Source organism: Poecilia latipinna, unplaced genomic scaffold (genome assembly GCF_001443285.1).
Source record: "Poecilia latipinna isolate Pla-1442-1.1 unplaced genomic scaffold, P_latipinna-1.0 Scaffold1126, whole genome shotgun sequence".
In the NCBI taxonomy this organism is placed as follows: Eukaryota; Metazoa; Chordata; class Actinopteri; order Cyprinodontiformes; family Poeciliidae; genus Poecilia; species Poecilia latipinna.
The window spans coordinates 1-19,849 of record NW_015113742.1 but is presented as its reverse complement, the minus strand read 5'-3'; the positions used below and the strand labels follow the sequence as shown (position 1 = coordinate 19,849).

The following is a 19,849-nucleotide window of genomic DNA, read 5'->3' as shown; positions in this document are numbered from 1 at the left end:
GCATTGAGTTTTAAATTTTTTTTAAAAAAAAAAAAAAAAACCCAAAAAAAAAAAAAAAAAAAAAAAAAAAAATGATATTAGCCTACCACAAAAAAAAAAGAAAAAAAAAAGTGAGCCAATCAGAGGATGGCTGTGCTTTGTTGTAAAAAAAGATAAATAGAAATGTTAAAAAAAAAAAAAAACTAGAACTGCAACTAAATCTAGACATTTTAGCAAAGAGTAGTTGCATCAAAGCACAGGGTTACCAAATTTCTACAACTATTATTTAAGGCGGTTGTACACAACTCCAGTGTGCCAATAACTGTGAAGGGCACTGCGAGCTTGTCACACTAACTTACTCAATTCAATATCAAAATAATCTAACAGGAAAAAGTTAAAATAAGTTTAGTTGATGCTTATAAGACAGATTTTTAAAATCTAATCTGGTAAACTTCACATTTAACTGTGTACAATGTAAATGACTGAATAAACCTCAAGTAATAATTCAGTCTTGTTTAGCAGCTAATGTACCAGTCCACTGCCTTCCTGAAGGCCTTGTAAATCACAGGGTTGTAGGAGCAGATCAGCCCTCCGCCACGTAACATCTGAGCCTTGACCCGGTTCAGGTCCCCCAGGCAGACCACCTGGTCCTCATAAGCCTGTGACACACACCACTTCGAGTGGTCGTAATGAGATTCGAACCGGACCGATGGCGGAAGCACGGTCCTCTTGACGTTCATGGTGTGCCTCGGCAGCGAGCAGTTGGAGGGCAGCTCTCGACCTTGGGTCTGCCAAGTCTGCACCAGAAGGTCGGTGTCCAGGACCTGAGCCACCCAGCCTGTGTAGATATCTGAAGGAAGGCCAGATTGAGAACTCAGGTGCACCAAGAATAAAAACATATCATATAGAAGTATACACAGCTCAAAGAACATTTGTTATCTATTCATGGTATTTAAATGCATGCCATCGTGGCATGAACAATGGCATGCATTTGAAGGACGGAATCAGATTTAACACATACACCACCTCGAGAAAACCACTGAGATCAAGAGACCAAATACTCTCGGCCTTCAAAGTAAGCAACTACATCTCTAAAGATCGAAATGTAAAAAACTTAGAGGTGCCTCCAAAACTTCTTACCGTCTACAAAGTGCTCAGATTTTGCAAAGCTGACAAATCTGTCCCCACTGACAGAAAACAGCGCCTTCACTCCCTTGTTGGCGGACAGTGGCGGCCTGGAGCCCTTGCACAGCTGGAGGAGCTGCGGCAGGTCGGCCGAGAACGCAGCGGGAACAGAACAGTTGTAGAAGCGTGGGTAAACGTAGACCAGCTGCTGTGCTGCAGTAGAAAATAAAGGGAAAACAGACAGATGTAACTACGTGTGCACAATCTTTTTCACAACATAAATAGGATTTGAAAGGCCTAATTTTATACATTAACACTCAAAAATGTACCCACACTGATTAAAATTCTAAGTTTTTGAGACTTGAAAATCTGAGAATGCACTTAAATGTATCTCTATTTGTACATAAGTTTTAATAATATTTTTTATTAATTTTTAACAATGATTCCAAATAATTAGGTTACTCTCCTTAATGTTTCTTTTGTACATGTCAGGTTTATAGATTCGCTGCACACTCCTTTTGGTACAAAGCCTAAAGCAGATGCTGCGTTTAAGTGCTGGGGAAAAGGTGGTTTATCTGAGATTTATGTGGCATTTGTACGTTTGATTAGTCAGTCAGAAAGACATTTTTCTTTGCTCCAGCTTTAACTCAGTGTAGTCTTGAGCTTTGAACATATCAAAAAGGGTTGAGGAAAATAATAAAGGAACATCTTGGGTTGTTATGTTTCTACATTCATTTTACTAGTTCTGCAGTATGAAATATATTCCCTCATGCTTTTTTAAAATGAAAAACAGGGTCAACATGCTTAATAATTTATACAGCAAACTTTGTGACACACACACACACACACACACACACACACAGTATAAGCAGTCGGGACTGGTTGCTTCACGACGTACCTACTCACCTATACTGAGAAACTGTGAATACTGGTAGGTCACACACAGGGCAGTCTGGCCATTGTGTCTGCCAGAGGAGGGGTACTGGTAGCCTCGCTCAGGGAACGAGGGGAAATGGGGAACGGTGTGGGACAGCCAGAAACCTTGAGAATGGTCAAAGAGCAGAACCCCTGCAGGATGCATGAAAGCACACACTTGAGCAGGCAAGAAAGCACGTCTAAGCTCACACACATGCAAACAGGCACGAAGACTGCAACAACCTTTCCACCAAAGTTGTGTCAGAGTTTTGGGGAGGTCAGAGTAAACAGTAGCTATCAGGCTGTTGTTCTTTGGACATTTCCTCTCACATTGATCTGCCTTCACTGCTAAATCACGACATTTTACTGCTGAACTGCAGCTTTGGAGAACAAAGTAAAGACATAGATAGACGTAGATATTTCTATTGAAATACTGTGCATTGTTCCTATCAACTACTGCTGTCATGGTAGCAATACCTTGAAATATTTTTTTTATTTATGTACTTTTTTTTTTTTTTTTTACTATGTTACCATTTACAAACCCCTCACAAAAAACAGAGACTCAAAACAAACATAGAGCAAAGTTAATTAAACACTAAAGATTCCTTAATGTTACACATTTTACATTGCAGTCAAAAAAGTTCAGTTCCTTCACAGAAAAAAAAACATTGTTTCATGAGATGAAGGACACATTCAAAGATCCAAACCACTGTGAAATATTTTTATGGATAAAACAAGTATAACTGTAATTACTTCAGATTAACTGTACCTTTAGTGTGTCCGTAAGTACGGATGTATTTCTGCTGTGGTGCACCGTCATTGTAGAGTGCGTACACAGAGCTGTTAGACTGAAAGAGAAACTAGTTTAATACTTGCAGCGTTGTACGTACTGTGAATACGAATTTACCAGCTTGTAAATTTTCTTTTGTCTTCACTTTATGTGTTTACTTTACACAACATCAAAATGGCACAGGAGCAGAAGGAAACAGGCAGCAAATACCCCCTTACAGAATTCGAGGAGATAATACATTTGTCTCTGACATTGTATTGATTTAGGATGTTTTGAAAAATGAACAATAAAAATTGATAATTGAAGGAGGAAACTTCGATTATTCATGCATATTAAATATTTTGTTGATGGAATAAATAGGTAGGTTTGTGTTCCTTTTGGAAAAGATGATCAATATTTATCCCTTTTTTTTATAAGGCTGATGTGTCAAACTTACTTCACAAGCATACAACTTGGACTTTGACTACCTTAAAGATTAAGGGCCATTCACCAATGGAGAAGAGCAGCAGATCTCACCATGTAGACCTTTCCCTTGTACAGTTGATTCAGAGTGTTGGCCATAGCTCCTTCGGTTGTGTTAACCATAAATTTACTCCTCCGCCAGCTACCAGCTGCTGAGTCCAGGTACATGTACTCCACACCACTGCCAACCTCCCCAATCCTGAACTTCGGCAGTTTGTAGATGATAAACCTGGAAAAGCCAGATTGAAACACATATTAGGAAAATATTGGGGGTCATTTTATGCGCCTTTCTGTTCCTTGGCATCAGCGACCACAACACAACAAAAGGATTATGAAAAATATGACATCAACTCACCAGTCAACAGCTTCACCAGCTTCATTTCTGCAGGAAATGTCACTTCTGCCAACTGTGAAACACAAGAATACGACAGAAATATGGAAGCAGGGGACGAGTTGAGAGGCCATCTTTGGTGGACTAGCTGAAAACAACTCGGCTAACTGTGGATTTAAAACATGTCTGAAGCCTGTTTGGAGGCTGCGAGCCGTGTGACAGAGTTTTTCAAAGTAAAGAAAGCACAGCTGCAATGATATGCAAAAAAGGAAGTCATAAGTTGCGGTCACATGATAGGGGAAGGTGAAAGTTCTGTGTAAGGAAATACGGTGAATATTCATGTTTAGCATTTTTTAGGAACATCTACCAAGCAAAGTTTTTCTTTCTTCTTTTTTTTTTAAATGTATTCTTATTTTTTTTAATTAAACTTCACTAGAGTTCTTTACATTTAAAGTGTTGCACCAGTTCACACCTGGTCATCTTTTATTTTTAGCAACCAGGCTGCTGATTACTGAACTAGAGAATATTTGGTTAAAAAAAGACACCACTGTGTACCTGAGGGAAAGCTTGTTAACTTTCATTTCACTTAGTGAGGCTGAGAAACAACAGTGGGTCTTATCTGGAACTGAAAGTTTCATTTTCAAAGACAATTACCAAAAATTCCAGTGTTTGAATATAATTAGACAACTTACAGGCAAAGTGAACAAATCATTTCTGTAAAGTAAATGTTGTGGGGCAGAACTGAGTTAATTTTAATTAGTATGACACACTCTAACACGGTACTAGTACAAAGGATACAACTTGTGTGCTGTCCAGAGATTTTGCTAGTTTTCAAATATAACCAACATAATAATATTTAAATCACCAACTCTCTAAAACTACCTTAGCCTATGAAAAGGCAAACATACATTGTCAGTACAATATATTTAAAGCAGTAAACACAATTATACAGCCAACCAAGAAAAAAACAAAACAAAATAGTAAAACATAATTTTCCATATCAAATGTGACCTGCCTCAGGAATCAAGGAGCTAAGGGTGCAACATTTATTGTATAATTTACACTTCACTTACACTAAAGTACTATAAAAATGTAGCTTTGTTTATCATTATTGTTTCAGAAAAAAAAAATATAGGCTCCACATCTAAAAAGATTAATCTTTTAAAAATTTTTAAGCAGTAATATTTAAATCTATATTCAAGTAAAAATGGCATTACAAAGATCATTACCAACATGTGATGAGAGTAAAAGGTAGTCGGATATTCAAAGAAAATAATAATAATAATAATAAAGAAGGTCTTCATTTAGGAGTTAGTGCACATTGATTAAGATTAATTTAATAATAATAATAATAAAAAAGTCAGTGTCGCTTCTTGGTCAGCAAAGCCTCTTCTCCAGCTTGTGCACTGTCTCCATGGTAACAGACAACCGCTATGGACAAACAATAGAGGTAATCTCCATTACACTGAAGTTACTGCTTCAGGTTTTACCTCTTATAATCAACACAGCATCAGAATATGGACTTTACAGCAAAACCACCACTTTGCAGTCTGGATGGAAGGATGTCAGCTAGCAGGCAGCTAGCCCATCCAGATGACTGATGCCACTGTACATCACAGAGAGGAGAGTTCAGTTAGGAAACAAGGAGATCAATACAAAATAAGGGAGCCTCTATGTGCAAGGGTGACGGGGTTTGTGTGTGATTACGCACACGTGAAATATGACGAAATCCATCCAGAACTGCCAATAGTGTGAGTAAAAAAGAAGGCAACACCCCCTCAAGAAAACGTACATATATTGGAAAGAGTTTTTTTTTTTTTTTTTTCGGGGGTTTGTGTCAGACAAGATCAGAAACGCAGCAGGTGGAAGAGAACAAAGCAACATGGCATACGCTGGAAATCAGGTAATCATTTCAGAGGAGGAAAACAGGACTCATTTTTATAAATTACATAGCATAATTATTCTGTCAGTGCCAATATAAACAATTTTAACATTGAAAATACAATCATGTTTGGGGTCAGTGACCACAAGGTTAAACCAGAACTTGCAACTTTTAGACCTATGAAGCAGTGTCAAGAAATAGTACTTCTTAACTACTATTAAATAGTTACAACCTTACAAAAACAGAAGAAACGCAAATAAATTTGTCAATGTGCAAAAATAAGGTGCAAACTTTTGGGAATATCTTCACAAACAAGCCTACAACTTAGGCACAAATTAAAGTTTTAAGATGAAAATAATCAGGTTGGACATTGAATAGCATGAGAATGAGACCGCTGGCGTTGTACATTTGCAGATTTGGATGAAAATGTCAAGTCTTCTTCCCTTCATGCAGAATGTGGAGTTTGTGCGGACAGGCTACGGCAAGAATGCGGTGAAGGTGATGGTCATCAAGAGACACGGGAGCCACCACTCCCTTATTGAGCTGAAGGCTAACGTGGAGATAACGCTCAAGTCACGCAAGGACTATCTGACCGGAGACAACTCGGACATCATTCCTACCGACACCATCAAGAACACTGTCCACGCCATGGCCAAAATCAAAGGGGTGAGTTACAGCTTCACTGCGCTTCTCAGTACATTCCAAGATATAAACGCGCCGATTTTCTAAACAGCTTCTGAATAATGTTTATGCTGTGTTAAAATTGACATTTTCTTGATTTTGGCTTGGTTTCTGTCGAGAGGCTGCTGTTTAAAGTCAACCTTCATGCAGATTTTACTGCTTGTCGAATTTTCTTGGCATTAGCAGAATATGTGTTATTTTTAAGACAGAGACAGGAATGTTAGAGAATTCATGTTTGAAATGTTGAAGGGTGTGTCACACTGAATACCTTAGTAAAGGGTATTCTGCAAATGAGCTCGTAGCCAATGGGATGCTTAACACAGCATGTCTCCCCTGCAAAGGGGCGATTATTCTTTGTAATGGCTTTTTGGCGGTTATTTGTTTTTCACCTCTACTTTGTATGCATTTTATGTCTCCTGTTGGAGATAAAACTAACTATTCAGACTCTCCCTCCCCCCCCCCTTTTGTTAAGGTAAATACTATTGAGCAATTTTCCATGGATCTCTGCCATCATTTCCTGACCTCTTTCAACCATGTGCTGAGGGCCAAGGTTTACATGGAGGAGGTGCCCTGGAGAAGACTGGAGAAGGTAAAATCCATAATCCAGTCCCTCGACCCGGACAAAATATAAGCTTTAGTTTGTTTTCTGGCTGCTATTTTACTAGCATTACATTTTAAAAAGTACAATAACTCTCAAAAATCTAGTTACCCCTGTTAAAATCCAGGTTTTTCATTATGCAAAATGCTATGCATACTGTGACAAATATTTTATGCAATTGTGTAAAAAAGATAAATTAAAAAATATGTGCGCACCTTTTCACTAATACTTTGTTGGGGGCAACTTCTGATTAATTTTCAGCATCCGGTCAGCCTGAGTTCTCCCTCATCAATTGGGTCTGATTAACTTGCAATGATGTTCAGCTGGATTTGTATCCCACAGCTAAATCAAACATCTGTAGAGATGTGTGACACTGGTAGTCTTATATCAACAAAGCATGAAAGCTGCTTCTAATAAAGTATTAGTTCAAGTGTGTGCAAGTTTAAGTACCTTTTTCATTTTGCTCTTTTGAAAAGATCTGTTTGTGGTTTGGTTGAGTAATCCAGAAAAAAAAAAAATGTCACCCAATATTTAAAAAAAAAACAAAAACAACAACCTTGTTTCCACTGTACCAATCTGTGAAGTATTCAAATAATTAAGATTAAAGCACCAATTTTTAGACACAATCACTCTTTTTTTTCTTTCTCCAGAATGGTGTCGAACATGTTCATGCTTTTATCTACAGCCCAGAGGCTTGTCGCTTCTGTGATGTTGAGCAGAACCTCAACGGTAACCATTGAAAATATGTTTGCATGTGTGTGTGTGTGTGTTTTTATTAAAATGTGCTTAGTGTTTTGGTGGCAAAGGTGGGAGACATCTCTTTTTATATCTTGAGTCAACTTCGTTTGTTAGCATGGATAATGACACGAAATAGATACAATGATATTATCAGGTCTAGTCTATTATTATTTTACCTCTTGAAAAATGTAGCAGTTGAAACTGTTGACAAGGATATCTGTGCATCTACAGCTATTATCCATTCTTACACATGCTTGGGACAGACTCCATTTCCATCCAAACATCTGAAACGCTTTGTGCTTTTGCACCAACTCTGTTCTGCACACAGGTACTCCAGTGGTTCACAGCGGCGTGAAGGACATGAAGGTGCTAAAAACCACTCAGTCTGGCTTTGAGGGCTTTTTCCGAGATCGTTTCACGACACTGCAAGACACCAAGGACAGGGTTTTCTGCACCACCGTTTACTCTAGGTGGCGCTACAACAAGGTCCAGAACGTTGACTTTGATGCCGCATGGTAATTATCTTAACTTTTGTGTGGGATCAACTTGGAAGTGCAGGGAAAAACACATAGCAAAGATGATTTTTCAGCTCAAAAAGAAAAATCCTAAAAGGAAACTTCTGTCATTTGTAGGAAGTGTATGAGAGACACAATTATTGAGAAATTTGCTGGCCCGTACGGTCGAGGAGAGTTTTCACCATCTGTGCAAAAGACCCTTTATGAAACACAAGTTCTGGCCCTGGACAGGATTCCTGAGGTGAGCCCTTCACTTCAACAAATCAGTTTATTCAAAGACACTCATGGCTGCGCAATCTGTTGTCACTGTCTTGCATAATTTAAGATACACATGATTAGTGTATGAAGCGGGTTTTGTTTTCAAAATATTTACATGTGTGCGACATTACCAGAAACAGTGTGTAGCATAACACAAGAAATGCTCTTCTTAGGTGGAGGAAATCGAGATTGTCATGCCCAACCAGCATTACTTCACCATAGACATGACAAAAATGGGTCTTAGCAACAAAGATGAGGTAAATACTATCATTGTTTACAGTATCAAACCTTATTTGATTGATAACATGTCTTTTTGTTTTCGATCAGGTGTTTCTTCCTCTGGATAATCCCTCTGGAAACATCACAGGGACAGTGTGTCGTAAGCAGAGAGCCAGACTTTAAAAGGGAAAGCCCAACCTGAAGACTCTACTGCTGGTTTCAGTATTAACCTGTTGATCCAACTAATAGAAAATCTGATGATGTATCCAACAATATATCCTTGAGATGTAAATAAAGTTGCTTCTGACTGAATGTGTAACACCCGACCAGCCAAAAACGTATGAAAAATAAAAAATAATTACAGCCACTCTCACTGGGAATTTCTTTTGATTTGCAACGTTTTGATTCAAGAGCTAAAGTTCTCTGAAGAAGTAATACATGAATAGGTGAAAAAACCTAATTGTTTTGCGCTTACCAGGGAGGCTGCTGACATGCTTTTACAATTTCCTTTAGTGTTTTAAGTGCACATTTCTCAGATTAATAATGTTAAGAAGTTTATTTTTTAAACACATTTTCTGGTTAAAAACAAAAATAATGTTTTATGACGTCCCTAAGGTTCTTTCACAACATCTCTCAGTTAGTAGCTCAGTTTTAGAAGTTTCATCAGTCTGCTAAATGTTAGTAAAACACAGCAACAAAAAAAAAAACAAAAAAACAAACATTAGCTGTAATTCTTAGTATGTTTCAGGGCATGCAAACAAAGTTTTGATCTTTAAATGTTTCTATAATTATTTAAATTTAACCTTATGTGTACAAAAAGACAAAACAGATTCCACATCATCTTATGTCTTAAACAAAAATGAAGTCAAATTGAAAGATATATTCCAACAGTTAGAAGAGTCAATGTAATTTTCTTGGAGTTTATTAATTTCTTATACCTGTGTAGAAACATTTTGGCACATTATTCGTTATATTTCATGGTTTCTTGAGGTTTGCTAGTATTTTTTTATTTACTCTCCTAATCCATCTGCTCTGCCCCCTCCCACGCCCCTGTAGAGGGTTAGGGTGAGACTTAACCAACAGATATTTATATGCATTATTGTTTTATTTATTTATTACTGAGGGTAAACTGCAATTTTGTTATGTTCTAGGAACATAACAAAAGACATAAATTGTTTTATATCTTTAATGTCTCCTTACATCATCTGAAATGGTCTGAAATTTGAGTGGGTGTGTAAAAGAGATAAGTAATGTTTTGCCAGCTAACTATGTGATGTGCGAAATTAAACAAAAAAAAAAAGTCAAGAAAGTCAAACTGATGTTCTTTGGTGAGAAAAAAAGCACCATTTATCATCAATTTTAGACTCAAGATATTCAAACTCCAGTGTTATGTTGCACTTAAACATGGGTCATGAACACTTCAATACAGCCGTCCAAGTGACAAAGCTGAAAGCACCACAGGTAGGTACGTAATAAGAATATATACAGAAAGATTTTCATACCAAGAGCCTCAAGTCTAAATAAAGTTGACTTGAAGAAACAAAGAGGCTTTAGATAAAAGTCCTGGAAAACAAAGTGATTAATTGTTACATGCTCTGGACAAAACATGGACTCAGATGTGCAGTTTAAAAGATAAAAACTAAATTCAGGGAAACACAATGGGATCATAATAATTTTCTGCACGTATCAAAGTGTTCAAATATAACAGAACATACATCCTTTTCAACTATATATCATCTTATTTACAAATACTTAAAAAACCCATTGCGGTTTAATTTACTTTGCACACACATTCACCACACAAACACACAAATCTAGCCTTCAGAATACTCACTCTTAATCTCTTTTCTTAAATAAAACACAAAATTACAAGCAGCAGAAATAAGAATGGCTGAAGGGGTAAACAGCTGAGTGGACGCAGTGTGCAGACCGGGGTTTTGGGATCCGCGCTTATTAAAACAAAAACAACAACAACAACAACAACAAAAAAAACAGCATTCAAATCTTGTCAAGGTGCCTCTGTTGGCAGAAGAGTCTTTGTGAAGCCGCAGCTAACCTGGAGTCTCCTGACATGATGATTGTCGCTGAGGTGGGTGGCGGGGCAGCTGGCCGTGCTACGACGCGTTGCTCTTCAGGTGCTGCGTTTGCAGCGGCTTCACGTGGTACTCGTAGATTTTCAACGCGGGGCCGAGTTTTATCGACAGTCCTGTTAGGACGTCGTTACGCGTCATCAGGAGCAAAGACTTGCCGTCAATTTCCTGTCAGTCCAAAAGAGAAATTCTATATTTGGAGGCTTTGCAAGTTGACGTGGAGTAAGACAGAAGAAAAATCTAACCTGATCTTGGAAAGCTGTAGCCTGCTCCTCAAACCCTGTTGCCTTGAAATAATTGACAACGTCAGCAACTCCCCAGTTGGAAGGGTCTGGCAGCTGACCGTTCTCCACCGGGCTGCAGGATAAAAGTTACTCTACTCAGACTAAACTGTGACAACTGTAGGAAAACATATTTGAGTTTCCAGTAAGAAATGAATCGAGTAAATAGATTCATCAGCTAATTTTGATGAGTACCTTTTGGTGTCAACTGAACCATTTGCCTTGTCCTCCATACTGGCTGTTGAATAAAATGACAAAGGCAAGCATATGCAATTATTTTAACAATCTCATTATCAATTCAGTTCAAATAAAATTATAATTTGAGGTCAGAAAATAAAATAAAAAATAAATAAATAAAAATCAATCAAGAATGTTTTCTGAAATGGGCTGTTTTTTCATCTTAGGCCTCTGATAAAAAAACAACTAAATTTTACAAATCAGACAAAAAAAAAATCCTAAAGATTAAAAAAAATAATTCAGTTGTCAGAACATTTCTAACTACATATTTTTTCTATCCTTCTTCAGAAACTTTTCATTGCAACCATGTTTGATCAATAGAAATATTCAACATTCTGACAATATATCAGATATATTGCAACACTTATTAGTATAAAGCAGCAGCAGTTAATAATTTAAGATGCTAATAAAATGCCGTAATGTATTTGCCAAATTAGTTCTGTTTTAAACTAAATAAATTTAAATTTCCTTACAATTACTGCCCCTTGTGGTATCCTTCACTTGGCTGAAAAGAGCAGCCAACTACTGGCATGTCAGATATGAAAAAAAAGAAAGAAAAAAATTCAACATGGAATACTGAGGAGCAACTACATCTAACTATTGGCTGCAGTTTTAACCTCACAGATGATTCAGTTTAAAAATATTATACTCCTCAAAGCAAAAAAAATAAAAAAATAAACAGGTAAAAGAAAAGCTTGATAGGCGATTCTCTACAATACAATAAATATAAAACGCACATACCTATAATATTTAAAAACAGTTTGCTTATTTATGTTTTATGTGATGCACATGCAGAAAAATGTTTGGAAAGGAAGATTTTATTTTGATTAAATAACATTTTACAACCAAAAATGAAATGTTGCTCCATAGGTGAAAAAATAAAAATCTAAAGTTTAACTGATTTTACAGTCAAGTCTAGATAGGAGCTTTAATGTTTTTCGCATCTTTTATTACATTCTGACAGACTTTGAGCACGACATTTTAGACCAGTTACCTAATTTCCACATTATGCTTCCGTATAACACCTTATAGTTTAGCAAATAAATTCAAAGTTTAAGCACACACAAACTGAATGAAACGAGTCTTACATTCTGTTACGTTGCAGTAATTTTTCATTAGATGTCTTCTGCGAGAGAACTCAGTGTGTTGGCAGTTCAAACACCATCATCGTTTGTCTTTCTGACATTCACTGGATGTCCCTGCTGAAAAAGCACACCACCACAGCAGAAAGGGTAAAGCCGTAAGTAAAGCAGCTTAATTAACTAAAACTAGCGCCGTTTATCATAAACACAAGTCGGAGTAAAAACTGTGATGTGTAAAAATTGACGACGTAAAACTCACGTTGTTAGCGGAATTAAAACCAGAAAAAATATCGACATAAAAAAAACTGGCCACACCACAATTATAATTCGGTGGAAAAAAAAAATTACAAATTCAAGAAAATAAAATATGTGGTTATTCTAGACGACGAGTAGATATTTAATCGCACCCTCTCCGTGTTTTGTAATAACGCTAACGTTAAGCTAAGAGGGATAGTTAGCCTCGTTTGCTAATACCAAATTTAACAGTTACCTTATTTTAGGAGATTCGGGCTTGACAACAGCTGCTCGTCCAAGTCAAAAATTGTTATTCAACAAACAAAAAGTTTTATAAGCTGTAGTATTTTTACCAGTTAATAAACTGCGGTGTTTATTTGATAAAATCAAATTATATTCAAGTAAACCAACAAGCTTCTTCGCTTTCGTTTCCTTCGCCCACAACGTCACGGAATCATGGGAAATGTAGTGCAATGGCAGTTTAACGGGTTTAACAACCAGCCTTCCTCACAGAAACACACAAATTGTTGATTTCAATAAAAAGAATTTATTATAATGACATATCCTCTTTGTTACATAAAATCTGCTACAGCAAAGTGTACTTCGCTTGCAAACACAAGTAAATATGATTGGGAAAAATAATGTGTCAGCTTTCTAAATGATGTGCAAAAATATCCACAAACTAAATTACAGACACATTGCAGATTATTGATTCCCATACTGGCACGTGTGACTAGCTACAAGAACTCATAGAACTGATTTCCTTCAGTCAGGAGGAGTGTGAAGTGGCTCAGGGAAAGGTGCAGTCGTTTCACGTCAAATTTCAACAAACATCACACACATGAGGGAGGGTAGAACAGATGATACAGAAGAAGAGCTGGCAATTGCCTACACATTTGTTTTTGAGAGGATTTACACACAGGCAGTTGGACAGAGACATGCTTGTGGGCCAGGTGAGATTCATCAAATTCAAAAACATTGGGAATTGTTTTTAGGCATACCATCTGTTCACCCTTCAAACGGGACAAAAATACATAATTTTGAATAAATACAAAAGAAAAAAAAAAGATACATTTCAGTAGGCATTAGAGGTGTCAATATGCATCAAATATAGATGTAGCAAATTAAAAAAAACATAAATAAACAATTTTGGTGTTTGCAATGCTTAACATTTTAGGTCTCCATACACATACTGAGAACCATGGAAAATTAAATGTTATTTTGTTAGACTTCTATGTATAAATAAAATGCATAAGTAGCAGTTGTGCCTTCATAAATTAAATCGCATAAAATGCACATGTGCTCAGACAAAATGATTAAAACAAATAATTACTTAAATCCTGTTTTTGAATTTGGTTGTTTAAGAATGCTTAAATTGAACAAAATAGCTTTTTATTCCCTCATATGTAAAGACTCAAGTATCAGTTTTGGAAAGACTTTCAACAGCGCATTTTTGATTCTTCCTCAGCCCAGTGGAGTCCAGTATCTCATCATTTGAAGTTTAGACTTCTCTGTGACTGATAGGAAGAGAGAAACGCCTCTTTAAAGGACTACAGGCTTTCCAAAATCAAAAATATATCTGCTATCTGAAAGAAAAAAAAAACATCAACGGCATACCACCTACGTAGGTACTCGGCATCTGAAATATAGATTTTTATAGATGCAATATTTTGTCATGCTGGAGAAAAGAATGTGGAGTCAGGGACTACATTTTAGCAGCACAATATGCAATGAGTCAGAAGAATCCCTCATAGAAGTTATATTTGTCTCATTGAAATAAAACAAAAAATAATCTTAAGAAGTGACATAATTGAAAAAAAAGATATATATTTTTTTTACCTTATTCCCTTTGAAAATGTAACATTTCTATCCGTTAGCAATTTCAATCAGTTGCCACTAAGCTTTGCAAAGCAGAATAGGCAAATCTTGATTAATTCAGTTAGGAAACAGTGTAAAGACTACAAGTTATAACTGCAGGCCGAAGATGGACCAGTCTAGCTGTGATAAATCAATACTTCATGATAGTTCTGTGTTCTGTTATTGCTGCTACGTGATTATGCAGCACTGTTTATGGCATTTGTGTTACATAGACCAAAATATCACCTGCTTTCACGCTTCATGCTGTGACACAATTCCAAGGCTACAAAAGAAAAAAAAAAAAGTGGGGATACTACTATTAGCTTCCAGTAACACTGCTGCACAACCATACACATGCAAAATAAAGATAAAAAATAAAAATAAAGAAAAGGAAACATCACAATCTAGGCTCAGTGCTCTGCTCAGACACAGCAGTTAAACTCAAAACAGAACCCGAAGGGGACAAAGGTCACCCCATGTGAGCACCACTGCTTCGTATCCTTCAGATAATGTAACAAACTGACCTTTCAGCGATTGGAAAATGCCATGCTAGTGCATTTCTGGACAGACTTTTAAATGTACCACAGACATACGAACTGTGTGCAGAGACAAAACTCAAACATCTTCAGATTCACTTCTTGTGAAATACACTTGTATCTAGAAAATATAGAATTTCTTTCCATCAAAAGACTGAGGTAAAAAGGAAATGTCCTGTGATCGGATATGGATAAATCATGCTACAACTGTTTAGCTGACACAGCGCTTACATGTTTCTGCTTCCTGATACCGCTTGTAATTAGTAATTCCTTTCCTCAAGAACTGAAAGCGAGAGAATGCATCTGCTTTTCCATTTTTTGTTAACAATTTGGTCATGCTTAAAAAAAAAAAAAGGAAAAGGACGTCTCACCTTCCAAGGTCTAGATGGAAACACACGCTTCCAGGTCTTGAGGACACCAGAATAATAAAAATGCTGTTTAAATTAATCGAAACTCAACCAGGCCCCTTCCTTAAAAACACGCTGGGGTTTGTAACAGACAACAGATAAAAATAAAAAAATAGATAAAAAAAAAAATAAAAAAAAAACAACTCTTCAACACCATGTGCAATAACAGGTAATACTACCACTTCCCGTACCTCATCGAAAAAGGACTAATTCATTTTGCATGTTGCTTTTCACATTCAAATTTAAACAAGGAGAAAGAGAGTCGAAACTAAAAGTTAAAACAAAAACAATGAGAATGTGGTCTAGTACTTTATTGCAGCACGTGAAGGTGTCTGCATAATTTGCCTGTGTGTAGATCGGTGCCAGCAGCACCAGGGGGCATGGCAAAAAAACGACCTCATTTCAGCCGTGTGGAATGAAGGAACGAGGCGATTGTTAGGAGCACAGGATGGCCTCGGTTCCACCTTATACCTCTCATCAGAGTGCAAATATCCCAAAGCCGTGGAAACCTGACGGGGTCCTGGCTAAAAGTCAGCAAACTCTTTTGCACACTTTTCTGTTTGTGAGACGCGAATGTCCTCCTCTTCGTAGTCGTCGAAGTTGCTCGTGTCTCCAGGTCCTCTGCACTTCGGCAAGAAGGGAGCTTCAACCTGAAAAAGTACGAACGCTTAATATGTAGACAAAATCTCTCGGCATGGATTCAAAAAAGCAGACAAGCTCTTGCAGAAAATAAATACCTTCCGCTCATAGATGGCTATCCAATCTGTTGTGGAGAACCACTTATGGTTTTTTATGTCATTTACGCCGTTCTTCAGGTTGCCAAATCTCTTCGTAAGATCTACCTGGAGCAGGTTCCTCAGCAGGTCCTTCAGGTCGGAGCTAAAGTGAGAGGGAAATCGTACCTACAAGGAAGGAAGCAGCGCATTCTGAACAACAGTGATAAATTATAGAAAATGAGATGCGTCCCCCTCCTACCAACGGCCAGAAAGGCTAGAATCCAACAAAATACCAAACATTCAATAAATATTTGCTCCTTATTCAAGATCGGTTTTTTTGTAGTTACTCTGACATGTTTCAGATAAGCAAACAGACTTTACAATTGCCAAAGTTAACCAGAATAAAAACAGCAAAAAAAAAAAAAAAAAACAGTTTTCAAATGATCATGACTGAATGATTTAACTTATTAGGAAAAAAAGCGATCTGAATTATCCAAACCTATGACTGGTTGTTGCCAACCAGTGGCAGCAACAACTGCTTTAACAGTCTTCAACAGTGCTGTGCTGAAATTGTGGTCATGCCATATATCAGTTGAATTTAAGTGTGAACTTTGACTAGGCCACTTCTTGGTTTGCATAGCTTTTTACTCTTAATAAAAGAAATCAGCAACAGATTTTTCTATTTATCCAGACTTCTTTGTCTTGTATTAAAACATCATTGATCACCTGAAACATTTAATTGTGAGAACATAACCAAAAACTTCAGAAATCTGTAAAGGGACTGAAACTTATTTCACAGCAGGGTTTATTCATATTATTAAAAGTATTGTTAAAACGTTATTGTCTACCATTGTCACTATGATGCATCATACATGATGTCTGATTGGTTGACCTGCACAGTAGTTCAACCTCAGGCCAATCACCTTGTCTACAGTAATGTTAGCCCCGCCCCCTGGCTTAGATGAGTAAGACAGATCAAACATATTCATGCTTTCTAGGACTATAAAGTAACACAGAACTGAATAATATATGCTTTCAGCTTATAAAAAAAAATCACATTTTAATTAACTTTTACACTTATCATTTTAAAGATATAACTCGTATATCATGTGAATTAAAGCACCCAATAGAAAACCCATATAAGAGAAAGTGCTTTAAATAGTCAAACTTGAAAATCTCCTCTTACCTTGCCAGACACAATCTTTTCATAGATCTGTATTGGCTGGTCAGCAAAAAACGGAGGGTAGCCAGCAGCCATCTCATAGATAAGAACTCCCAGTGCCCACCAGTCAACAGCTTTGTTGTAGCCCTGAAGAAAAAAAAAAGAAATATAAAAAGAATCACAATTTTTACTTTTTAGGTTAAATTTGGGAAACTTCAATACTAGGTCTACAAAAAAAAATTGATTTTTTTTTAAATTGCATTCAAAGAATCCATCAGTATTTTATTGGATTCTAAAGGTTGAGATGAGATCTCAGCTTATTCATGTCCTTTCAGTTTGTGGGCCACAAAGTATTATAACCTGAATGTGGATGCATTGTTTGCAGTTGCTGTGCAGCCACTAAAACACCTAGAGTCACTTGGTACAACCCTGGTGATAATGCACCATGTCAGCACAGCAGTCAGCTTCAATTCCTGCTTGCATCAAAGGCTTCTGACTTCCAGTCTTGTGTCTGAGTCAAGAGAAATAAATTCTCACCCAGATAAGTCACTCAAGCCTTCAAAGTCAATTTGCGGTTTGAGAAAAAAAAAAAAAAAAAAAGATTCATCTGACCTCACAAATCATTGTCACCTTGCTTTTTAATCCCTCTTAACACAAACAGAAAGATATCAGTCATAAATTTGAAGTTATGTCAAAGCAAACTTTACAATAATCCAACTAAACTATATTATTAGACATCACTCTTTCAAATCCCAATATTTACCCACATCATGCAGCATTTTGCTCTCTTTACATATTAGTCCTTGGTGAATAGTAACTCACGTAAGGTGATGAGTAAATCTCCTCATGATTTGGTGAACAAGATATAGCCAAATGCGTATTGAACAATACCTTTCACCAAAATACACGGCAGCACTAATGCAACTTATGATAATCAAGAGTTTGTTTACGTTCCTTTTTTTATACCCAGAAGTGAAAGAAACAAAACCTGCCAGGCTAGAAAACTTTAATGCTACTTTCAGAACCTCCCTATACAGATCTGTAGCCTCTTACTGTACAATATGTAACCTTTTTGTGTATCTTTCTATCATATTTGTAAATCTCAGTCATCAATTAGAATTGATTCTTGCCAAAGTAGTTTGTTTAGTGTGGATGAAACACTGGGTTAACCACGACTTTAGTTGACTTCATTAATGAATAGTGGATTGAAAAGATCAACATGTAGAAACAGAATTGTTCCATTTGACACTTTCTTGCTCTTTTTTAATCCTTCACTCATTTTTGTGTAGCGTGCTACGAAAGATAAAGCATCTACTAGCCGGACTTCTGCAAAATTGAGGTCAGACGTATAGATTTAAAAAGGAAACAGTCTGCAGTTTTAGAAAAGTGTGTAAAACATTCTTCAGTTTTTACTTCCAGCAACTACATACAATACAGTTTGAACAAAAGTGAATATAGGTATAGGTGGGTAGCAACACAAGATAGAAAGTAGTAAAAATGTGATGCTTTTTCACCAATGAGTGCTCAAAACAATCTAATCTTAAACAGCTTGCTGTAATGCTACATGTGTTGGAAATTGTCAATTTTTCAAATCATCTACTTGCCTTTGTACTTACATAGTTTAGTGTTACCTGATATGGCTCTTACTACCATAAGTTTGAGATCGATTGGATTAATCTAACAAACTAATTTGAAGATCTATTGCTTTGAAACCCTTGCTGAGGGGTTCACCTTGCTGAGGATGATCTCTGGAGCCAGGTACTCAGGAGTTCCACACAATGTCCAAGTTCTGCCTTTTACCCGTTTGGCAAAGCCAAAGTCTGTGACCTGGGCAAAAGAAGACAGCCATGTGAAGATATGTCAATCGGTTTTCAGTTTTTTTGTTGTTTTTTTTTTCCTGCTCTCGTTACTTTATTTTTCCAACAATAAAGCTGAGATGGACTGGTTACCTGGATGTATCCATGTTGATCTATGAGCAGGTTTTCAGGCTTTAGGTCTCTGTAGATGAGGTCTAAGGAGTGAAGGTACTCAAAAGTGAGCACAATCTGAGCTGCATAAAATCTTGCATGATGTTCACTGAAAGAGGGAAACAAAGAATTAGACAAAGAGTAAGGTGTATCTCTTCTGAGAGAAGTGGGTAAACGGATTGATGAATAAATCAAAAAACAACCCCCCAAAAATGTGCATTATACCTGAACCTTCCTGTGCGTCTGAGGTGTGAGAACATTTCTCCACCGGGCACATATTCCATCACCATGTAGAGGTTTGAGTTGTCCTGAGATATATATTCAAATAAAGTTACTTCCCATATAATAACATTTACTTTATCCTTATATAAACAATGATGTAGTTTTCAACATGATTTTTACAGCTAAAAATTAATATGCCCCAGACTTTCTTCCTAGTAATGACTGTAAACATACACCAAAAACATTTTAGCGGCTGCATTTTCTGCTATCAACAAGTACGGCAGCAACTCGCAGTCGTGTTAAGTAAGGAAATAACAGAAGCACAATCTTTCCAATCCGGTAAAACAGGACAGGTTGGATTTGTGGGACCGTTGAGAGCAACTGATCACCAGCATGAACCTCTGAGCTGTAAATGTTAAGTAGAAGAAGTAATGTTTCTTTTTTGTTTCACAAAACCACCTGGGTAATGTCATTCTAAAGCCGCATGAGAAACTGAATCACTTTACAACTTTTTGCCTTTGCTAATAAATTGTGACCTCAGACGGCACGTTTCACCGAAATCACT

At 36.8% G+C, this 19,849-nt stretch overlaps 4 protein-coding genes across 4 annotated transcripts; 1 reads left to right on the top strand and 3 right to left on the bottom strand.

Moving 5' to 3' along the window:
• Window positions 1-135: 135 nt before the first annotated feature.
• Window positions 136-4,733, bottom strand: dnase2b (deoxyribonuclease II beta). Its single transcript, XM_015052692.1, has 6 exons — window positions 3,627-4,733; window positions 3,326-3,500; window positions 2,789-2,867; window positions 2,011-2,172; window positions 1,120-1,317; window positions 136-829 (listed from the first exon to the last, which is right to left on the bottom strand). Exons 1-6 carry the CDS (start codon window positions 3,950-3,952, stop codon window positions 495-497), a joined length of 1,275 nt encoding a protein of 424 aa, XP_014908178.1. The 5' UTR covers window positions 3,953-4,733; the 3' UTR covers window positions 136-494.
• Window positions 4,734-5,381: 648 nt separating this feature from the next.
• LOC106959866 (uricase-like) lies at window positions 5,382-8,866 on the top strand. Its single transcript, XM_015052693.1, has 8 exons — window positions 5,382-5,505; window positions 5,938-6,150; window positions 6,638-6,754; window positions 7,414-7,492; window positions 7,830-8,016; window positions 8,134-8,257; window positions 8,448-8,531; window positions 8,602-8,866. Exons 1-8 carry the CDS (start codon window positions 5,485-5,487, stop codon window positions 8,674-8,676), a joined length of 900 nt encoding a protein of 299 aa, XP_014908179.1. The 5' UTR covers window positions 5,382-5,484; the 3' UTR covers window positions 8,677-8,866.
• A 946-nt stretch (window positions 8,867-9,812) lies between these two features.
• LOC106959868 (sterile alpha motif domain-containing protein 13) lies at window positions 9,813-12,860 on the bottom strand. Its single transcript, XM_015052695.1, has 5 exons — window positions 12,674-12,860; window positions 12,190-12,303; window positions 11,060-11,102; window positions 10,829-10,940; window positions 9,813-10,751 (listed from the first exon to the last, which is right to left on the bottom strand). Exons 2-5 carry the CDS (start codon window positions 12,215-12,217, stop codon window positions 10,608-10,610), a joined length of 327 nt encoding a protein of 108 aa, XP_014908181.1. The 5' UTR covers window positions 12,218-12,303; window positions 12,674-12,860; the 3' UTR covers window positions 9,813-10,607.
• A 1,386-nt stretch (window positions 12,861-14,246) lies between these two features.
• Window positions 14,247-19,843, bottom strand: LOC106959867 (cAMP-dependent protein kinase catalytic subunit alpha). Its single transcript, XM_015052694.1, has 6 exons — window positions 19,288-19,843; window positions 19,045-19,171; window positions 18,827-18,922; window positions 17,120-17,242; window positions 15,955-16,119; window positions 14,247-15,867 (listed from the first exon to the last, which is right to left on the bottom strand). The coding sequence occupies exons 1-6, from the start codon at window positions 19,350-19,352 to the stop codon at window positions 15,742-15,744; spliced, it is 702 nt and encodes a 233-aa protein (XP_014908180.1). The 5' UTR covers window positions 19,353-19,843; the 3' UTR covers window positions 14,247-15,741.
• Window positions 19,844-19,849: the final 6 nt, after the last annotated feature.